Source organism: Balaenoptera acutorostrata, chromosome 3, assembly GCF_949987535.1.
Source record: "Balaenoptera acutorostrata chromosome 3, mBalAcu1.1, whole genome shotgun sequence".
Lineage (NCBI taxonomy): Eukaryota > Metazoa > Chordata > Mammalia > Artiodactyla > Balaenopteridae > Balaenoptera > Balaenoptera acutorostrata.
The window spans coordinates 72,155,023-72,164,440 of NC_080066.1; the positions used below are offsets into that span (position 1 = coordinate 72,155,023).

General features: G+C 35.4%; 1 protein-coding gene across 3 annotated transcripts in view; it reads left to right on the plus strand.

Annotated features, from left to right (window-relative positions):
- The window catches only part of CLPX (caseinolytic mitochondrial matrix peptidase chaperone subunit X), a 36,913-nt gene extending 31,520 nt beyond the window's left edge, over nt 1–5,393 (plus strand). For all 3 annotated transcript variants that reach the window (XM_028167352.2, XM_007166014.2, XM_007166013.2), the window contains 3 exons: nt 371–463; nt 1,745–1,851; nt 3,656–5,393. In XM_028167352.2, the coding sequence (XP_028023153.1) occupies nt 371–463; nt 1,745–1,851; nt 3,656–3,746 (291 nt within the window). In that variant the 3' untranslated portion in view covers nt 3,747–5,393. The remainder of the gene's footprint in view (nt 1–370; nt 464–1,744; nt 1,852–3,655) is intronic.
- Nucleotides 5,394–9,418: the final 4,025 nt, after the last annotated feature.

Below are 9,418 nucleotides of genomic sequence, written 5' to 3' on the forward strand. Positions count from 1 at the left end.
GGTAATTTAGAGAGACTTGTCTAAAGTTTTACCTTTGTTCTATAGGATGAGAGGGTTAGTAACACTCTTTAAAATGAATATTTTCCAGAAACTAAGTTATAGTCTAAAAATGCTTTAGTCTGAAAGGGGATAGGGTCAGTCAAGACACAAAGATTCTGACCCTGTGTTTCTGAGTATTAGTGAATCAGTGTACTTAACTCTCTGGAACTTATTTCTTTACCTGTGAAGTCAGGGTATTAGTCTCTTTTTGTTCTAAAAAGACCAGTAATGGTGGTAGGTAGTAATAGTTAGTAGATCAAATACTGCATGGTTATATTAGGAAAATATCATCAAGTATTATCTGAGTTATTTCTTTTGAATATATTTGTAGTGTGAACTGAATGTTACTGAAGATGCTTTGAAAGCTATAGCCAGATTGGCACTAGAACGAAAAACAGGTGCACGAGGCCTCCGGTCCATAATGGTAAGTTGGCATAAATTTACAGAAACTAGATTATTTCTTGGTCTGAATTTTGAGAATATTAAACCTTGATGTTATCCTCTGGAAATACATCCAGAAAATTGGTCTAATATTTTTTGTGATTTTTTTTTTTTTTTTTTTGGTCACAGTATATTATATTTTTCTTTTTTCTAAAAAGGAACTTCAAGGTGTTTGCAACAAAGGACATACAGTTAATATGATTAATGAAATAGAGGAAATCAGGATCATGGGAAGGAGAATTTCAGAAAACTCTACATAGGCCTTTTGACTTAAGCTCCAGAGTGCCTTCTCAGAACCATTGAAATCCTCATTGTTGTTTTTTGTTTGAAATTAAGTTGTAGATACTGTGGCATTTTACCCCTAAATTCTTCAGTATGTTATGAACTCACTATTTTTATTTTGTTACAAATCCTAGAGACCCAGCCTACTTTGAGTCACCACCCACCCTCTTCCTTAGAGTTCTCTCCCCTACTCCCCCAGGTCTGGCTGTACAGTGGGTTACTGTTTCCCTACATGCTCCCAAAGCAAGCACATATTCTGTTCTCTTAGGATTTCACTGCTAAATATTACTTCTCTCATCTCAGTAGGACTTTTTGATTAGAACTACACATCCATCACAATTTGAGATTTTACTCTTTAATGAAGGCCTGGACTTCAGGTGTTGTGACAGAATTATAAGCATGTAAACTAGAAGAACAGGTGATATAGTTGACATTTTTAGAAAATTTGATGTACTCAACCAGTATTTTCCTTAAGATGGAATATAATCCAGCCCCTACTCATAGGCAAAACTAGTTTTCTTTAGTAAATAACTTTAGATCTACTGCAGCACTTGAGACAAATGCCTGTTTGAAGTCATAGCTTGGTAGAGATGATTTAGGATTAAATTGTTTTCAAATTAAGGATTACTAGTTGACCTCCTTTGGTCATAGAGTATGTCAGGAATGCTTCTGAGTAACATCTGAATCACATACAAAATGAAGGTACAGTCTTTTTGTATGTGCATGGTGACCTAAGTAGGCAGAACTACAGACAAAAAGCCTTCCCTTATAGAATGACTTCTCTCTGAATTTAGTTAGAAGCTGTTTTAATATGAAGAATATGAAAGCTTTTACATTGACTTTTCAACATTCAGTTACTGGTGCATAACAGGGACTCCATAATATTTGTTGAGTTGATGAATTTGATTGATAACCTATAGAATACAAGCATTTTATATGTAACCTCAGTTTTCCATGTAATTCATTACTTTTTTCTCTTTAGGAAAAGCTGTTACTAGAACCAATGTTCGAAGTCCCTAATTCTGATATTGTATGTGTGGAGGTTGACAAAGAAGTAGTAGAAGGAAAGAAGGAACCAGGATACATCCGGTAAAGTGTATTGTCAAACTAAAACAGATCTAAAGCTTAAGATAGGCTCTTTATTGCTAGGGTTTATTGGTCTGTCATAAAATTGTATAAAAATCCTTATAAATCAAAAAGGAATCAGTTATATCAAGTTTTCTGTAAAAAAATTTTCTAATTTTGGTTTATAAAATGGTATTTTGAGTCTTGAAAATTGATCTTCAAAATTAGTCTCCACTTGGGCCTTCCCTGGTGGTGCAGTGGATGACTCCACGCTCCCAATTCAGGGGGCCCAGGTTAGATCCCTGGTCAGGGAACTAGATCCCACATGCATGCTGCAACTAAGAGTTCGCATGCCACAACCAAGGAGCCCACCTACCTACCGCAACTATGACCTGGTGCAACCAAATAAATAAATAAATATTAAAAAAAAAATTAGTCTCCACTTTTTTCTCCTAAGGGAAGAAGTATCAAAAAAGATATACAAGTAATCCAAATGAAAAGACTTAAATGAACTTTGCTGTTAATTCTGTAATTTATGAATTACTTGTTTCATGTCTTTCATAAGACCAAAACTTTTAAAAAATATTTATTTATATATTTGGCTGCGTCGGGTCTTAGTTGTGGCATGAGGGATCTTTGTTGCGGCATGTGGGATCTTTCATTGTGGTGCAAGGGCTCTTCATTGTAGCGCACAGGCCTCTCTCTAGTTGTGGTCCCGTGGGCTCTGGCTCTCTGGTTGTGGCGCGCAGGCTCAGTAGTTGCAGTGTGTGGGCTCTCTAGTTGTGGCGTGTGGGCTCAGTAGTTGCAGAGCATGGGTTTAGTTGCCCCGCGGCATGTGGAATCTTAGTTCCCAGACCAGGGATTGAACCCGTGTCCCTGCATTGGAAAGTGGATTCTTAAGCACTGGACCACCAGGGAAGACCCACATAAGACCAAAACTTTGACGACATAATTTTTCTCTTAGTTGTATCTTATCAGTTGACAAATTTGACATATCTTTCACTGCTTTATTTAACTATTCTAGGGGTCAGTAAACTGTCTTGTACAGGGCTAGATTAATACTTCAGGGCCATACAATCTGTATTGCAGCTACTCTGCCTCATAGCGCTAGAGCTACAGTCCATAAATGAATGAGCATGTCTGTGTTCAGATAAATATTTACAAAACAAATGATGGGCTTTATTTGGCCTGCAGGCTGTAGTTTACTGACCCCGATTTATTCAATAAATATTTATTAAACAGTGCTTGACATTAATGTTACCTACATAAAAATTACATTTCTGTCACAATGTATGTTATGTTTTATGCTTATCTTCTAAGGTAACTTATGAGGCAGTTGATTGGTTTTGAACAACCTTTACTTATTCAAAGAGATATAATCTCTCATTTTTATTGTTTAATATTAATATATAAAGGAATTGTGGTGGTCTGATCATAATTTTGACTAATTTGAGTCATATTGGTTTGATCAGAAGCTTTCCACTTCTTTATCATTGACATGCTAAATGTCAAGCATTTTCGTTAAAATAATAGATTCTACTTTTTTGCTGGAGGAAAGGCCTTCACAGTTGAAGCCTTGTTGTTGATTTATTTCAGTAAAAATTTGTTTGGGAAAACTACTTGTAGTTTTTAGTTGTGTGCTCTAAATGTTTCCCATGTTTTACCATTAAGCAATCTTAGTATTAGAAGTGCTCTTAATATTTTCCTTCTTTGTGTGTCATTTCTAGCTAAGTGGATTAATTTTTTATTATTCATTTTTTTGAGAAGTTGTGTTTACCCCTAATTCTTATTTAAAAAAACAAAAAACACTGATGGCTTTTCATTATAGGGCTCCAACGAAAGAATCCTCTGAAGAGGAGTATGACTCTGGAGTTGAAGAAGAAGGATGGCCTCGTCAAGCAGATGCTGCAAACAGCTAAACTGTCAGACTTCTGTCCTGTATATAAAGTTTTCCTTCTTTTGTTTAGGATCATAACTGTCTCTACAGTCTGACATTAAAAGCATTGGATCTCTCTTGGATATCATACATGGTCAGAAGCTTTTAGGATAAAAATCAGATCATGTATATAATGTAACATCACATTGATTTATACAGACTGACATTACGTGGACTTTAATGACACAATGTTCAGAGACAAAATGTACATTATTTTGGTTTGGTTTTTAAAAAATATGCTTTAAAAAAATTCTTAGGAGTTCTTTTAAGCAATGCAGGTGTTGCAATAACTGTGGATTTTACAATAATGTAACTATAAATGGGAAAATAAATTCTTTAAAATTGAAGATTGGGATGCCATTCTTTAGTTTAGCCTTTTCTACCCATGTTTGTTTCCTGAAAATATTATAATTTTTTTCATCTTAAAAATTGGAACAGGTAGTTTCCAAGTAGTTAAAGATTTCATGGAAAAAGTACCCTGAAGAACCTTATTTTGATGATTTGTTTAGCTGTATTCTTAGTCTTATCCACTAATGCATGACACTAAACTTCCCCATTGGACTATAAAAAGAGGCCATTCTCTTGCTGACTTGTCTGATTTATTTGCCATCTTTGGTCCATTTTAGTACCATGAGTGAGCAGATGGAATTGAAGTCTGCCTTAAATCTTCAGAAAAAGCCTACACCTAATTCTAAAAGTAGCATTACAGCCATGTGCTGAGCTAAATAAAACATCCTAATACATTTACCTAAAGTACTTAGTTTTTTGTTGTTTTCTGGTGCTGGATATTTGTCTAATTCTTTAGCTTCATAGAATATTAAAGAAAATGTATGCTATCAGCAGAAGGGAATGTGTTCATACTAAAATATAAGTTATTAACTTTCATTATATAAGAAAACTAAACAGTGGGGGAAATTTGGGGGACTTAACAGTGAAAATTATTTCATTTGATTCCATAAATATTAAAATATTTGGGTACCTTTTAAACTTTTTTCTTTCCCACTATATTGATAGACGTTCCTATACTGTTCGTTCAGTTCAGCCTCGTTGGAAATTGTTTAAATCAGAGTACTTTTAAACATTTGTTTTCAGTTTTTAGTTTATAAACTCTTGAGTTTTCCCCTTACTGCCCCCACCCCCATTTTCTTAGGAAAAGAACCCTAAGCTATTAGCAAATTCTACATCTTGTTGATGAAATTGGGTTTTCTGTGATGTAATAAGAGATGTTAGATATCTATTTATGGCTGGGGTAGGACCAGAAATGCACTTTTGCAAAGTGTTTAAGCCTGGTTGCTAGAGTATAGAACAGAAACTGGTATCTTTCTTGGTCTCCCTAGTAATGGTTGAAGTTCTTCTCAGGAAGTCTTTCATATTATAACTGTTCCTTATCTTTTTCTTACAGCCTCATCATTTTCCTTTTTGTAGAGTGAAAATTGGAGTAGCTACTAAATATATTAAAGGCAGTCCTCCAGAAATGCCCTGGGAGACATTTTAGTCACAACAACTTACATTTGGTTTTGAAAGTTAAAGCATAATTGATGTTTTTAAATTAAACACAACTGAGTATAACTACGATTTGTATCTTGAAACTTGTTTTGGCATTTGAATAAAACAAAAGGATTAAATGAAAGCCATTGTTGTGGTGTGTCCATGATGCAGTGCCATTTTTAAAAGGACACAGATATCATGAGTGGCTTTATTCTAGAGACTGTTAATCCTGACACATTCATATTCCTCTAATAAATTCTCCTAGTTGTAGATTCCACAGACAAAAAGTCTGTTTATGTTAAACACTGATTGAAAATCCTTACTTAAATATCCTGCATGGGCCCCACACTAGGCATACAGACCAAGCTTTCCAAGAAGTTTACTAGTCTAGTAGGGGAAGCAAATACAAACATCAGTGCATTATAATAATGGAAGTGAGGTAGGTACCAGGTGTGGCACAAAAGGTGATAGCCCAGATGGATCTGGAAGAACAAGTAGGAATTTTCCAGAAAGGAATAATGAAAATTAAAATCTCAGAAATGTGAAACAACTAGGGAGATTTAGGAGTTGAGAAATAGGCAACCAGTACGACTTCATGTTACTCCTCTGAGATGACCGTTTAATGTATTCTCTCCCCTCTCCATCTTACTGAAGACTTTGCCTTTCATTGAGAAACCATCAAAAGATGGAACTCATCTTCCCACCATCAAATCTATAAATGTATCTGCTTCAGCACCCAACCTTTCTCTCCAGTTACAGCTGAAGGATCCCTTTTATCAAAACTCAGTCACTCCATGTTATTATGAGGGGATCCCATCATCCCCTCTCATTTCTTAAGGCCTTTGGTTCTTTTGTTAGTATCTCTACTACATTATTGGTCTCCTTCCTTCTGAAACATTCCCAGAAGCATCTAAACAATGCCTAGTATTTCCTGTTCTATAGCAAACCCCCAAGCTTATTTTTCACTTGTCTTTCCAACTACACCGTTAAGTCCACTAGCATGACGATCATGCCTGTTTTGTTAACTATAACCAGCACTTACATGGTGCTTCATATATTTGGTGCTCCGTACGTTTTTTAAAAAATTATAGAATATCTTGTATGCCAGATTAAGTTGTAATTTTATGCAGAAAGTAGTGGAGAGCTATTAAAAGGGTTTTAAGCATGAGAATTGGACATCACTAGATAATGTGTTTTAGATTGTTGGGAAGGGAAGGTGCTGAGATAAATGGAGGGAAACATGACTAGAGGCCTACTTGTGGACATTTCTCCAGCACTTGCCCTTTATCTCCTACAATCTTTAGGACATTTTTTTTTTTAACTGGAGTATAGTTGATTTACAATGTTGTGCTAGTTTCAGGTGTACAGCAAAGTGAATCAGTTATAAATATATCCACTCTTTTTTAGATTCTTTTCCCATATAGGCCATTATAGAGTATTGAGTAGAGTTCCCTGTGCTATACGGTAGGTCCTTATTAGTTTTCTGTTTTACATATAGTAGTGTGTATATATCAATCAGATAAATTCTTATCAACATACAAAACATAACTCTCTTGAACCCATAACCCCTCCACAGTAAACTACAAGTTGATCTTGCTGTTTCCAGTTCCCTTCCAGGCTTTGATTCTGAGTGAGATGAGAAGTTGCCGGAAGGTTTGGTGTGGAGAAATGTCATTACCAGATGTAAGTTTTAAAAGACCACTCTGGTTGCGGTATAAGAGAACACACTATAGAGGACCAAGGATTAAATCAGGGGCACTTGGGGCTATTATAATAAGGCTACTAGAAGATGATGGATTGGACTAAGATGATAGCAGTGTAAGTGGAAGAGTGGATGGGTAGGTATTTTTGCAAATCTGATGAAAAGTGGTATCCCATGTTCCTCAATGGGAAAACTCAATATTATAAAGATGTCTGTTATCCCTATGTTAATTTATAAATTTAATATTCCAATAAAAGGCCAATAAGTTTTAAAATGAAACTAGGCAAATGGATTCTAAAGTTCACACAAAAACATAAGAATGGTAAACAAGCAAAATGATAATGCACACTCATAGTGCTTACTCTGTGTCACTCTGTTCATTTAATGCAACAACTCTATGAGGTACATACTCTTTATCAACCCTTCTAGATGAAGAAACTTAAGCCCAGAGTGTTTAAGTAGCTTTCCCAAGGTCACACAACTAGTAAGTAACAGCCAGAATTTAACTCCAGGTAGACTGTTTCCAGAGCCTCTCCACCTAACAAACAACTGAATGAAGAATGAGGAAGGACTGCATCTTTTGTTTTTAAAATATTATAAACCTTTAAATATTTAAGTGTGTACCAGTGCATGAATGAACAGACAGACCAATGGAAAAGAATGTAAAGTACAGAAATAGATCCCAAATATATATGGGAATTTAGTATTGGAAAAGGTGATATTTCAAATTAGGAAAAGAATATTTAATAAATGGTATTGACAACAGAGTATACATCTAGAAAATAAAAAGGTATATCCATACCTTACCTAATAAACTTTAAGACGAAAACTGAAGCCTTTAAATATTATGTACAGTATTACCTAATTACTGAATACATAAGATACAAATAAATATGTAGAATATTACAAAGTTTCTGAGAAATACTAGCGGTCCCTTGGGAAGTGAGGTCAGGCTCATGTTGGTTCTTCTCATGGTACAGAGCTGGACTCTTACCCAAGGCATCATCCATCACTTTACAGCTTTGAAAAGTAAAGCTCTAATCATGTGATACTGGAGCAATTGGACATCCAAAGGGGTGGGGTGGAAGTGGGGGCTCAAACTAAGTCTCAATACCTTATACAAAAATCAACTCAAAATGGATCACAGACTTAAATGTAAACCTAGAAAACTTTCAGAAAAAGCACAGGAGAAAAGTTTTCAGGATCTAGGGCTAAAAGTTCTTAGACTTGACTCCAAAATCATGATCCATAAGAGGAAAAACTGCTAAGTTGGACTTCATCAAAATTAAGAACTTTTGCTCTGAAAAAACAAACATGTTAGGATGAAAGGACAAGCTATAAAATGGGGGAAAAATATTTGCAAACCACATACAAAGGACTAATATCTAGAATACATAAAGAACTCAAACTTCAGCAGTAAAAAACCCAAAAAATCCAGTTAGAAAATGGGCAAAAGACATGATCAGACATTTCAGTGAAGAGGGTATACAGATGGCAGATAAGCATATGAAAAGATATTCAACATAATTAGCCATTAAAGAAGTGCAAATTAAAACCACAATGAAATATCACCACATATCTATCAGGTTGTCTAAAATAAAAAATAGTAAATACACAAAATGCTGATGAGAGTGCAGGGAAAATGGATGATTCATATATTGCTGGTGGGAATATAAAATGGTACAGCCACTCTGGAAAACAATGTGGCAGTTTCTTTAAAAACTAAACATGTAACTGGTGTATGACCTATTAATTGCACTTCTGGGCATTTACTCCAGAGAAATGATGGTTTGTGTTCACATAAATACCTGTATACAAATGTTTATAGTAGCTTTATTCATGATAGCCCCCAAATGGAAACAACCCAAATATCCTTCAGCAGGTGAATGATTACACAAAGTGTGGTTTCGTTTTATCCACACATTTTTTTTGCACACCTTTATTGCAATAAAAAGGAACACTGATGCAAGAACCTGGATGTATCTCTAGAGGATTAGGCTGAGTGAGAAGAGTAAATCCCAAAAGGTTATGTACTGTATGATTCCATTTATATAACGTTCTAGAAAGGACAACAGTTATAGAAATGGAGAATTAGTGGTTGCCAGAGGTTAAGGAAGGGAAGTGGATGAGGGATCCTGGAAGTATGGAAATGTTCTGCATCTTGACCATCAATGTCAACATCCCGGTTGTGATATTGTAATACAGTTTTGCAAGAGAAACTGAGTAACAAGTACGCAGGATTTTGCAGTACTATTTATTACAACTTTATATGAAGCTACAATTATCTCAGAGTTTAATTTTAAAAATCTAATCATGTGGAGTGAATGGCCTTCCCTGTCCCTCCTGCTTAAAACCCTCCAGTGGTTTCCCACTGTTCTTAAGATATGAGATCCTGGACGCTACGATTTTGTCCACCTCCCAGGATCACCAGGCTCCCTTCAGGCTTTCTGTGCTCCATCCACACC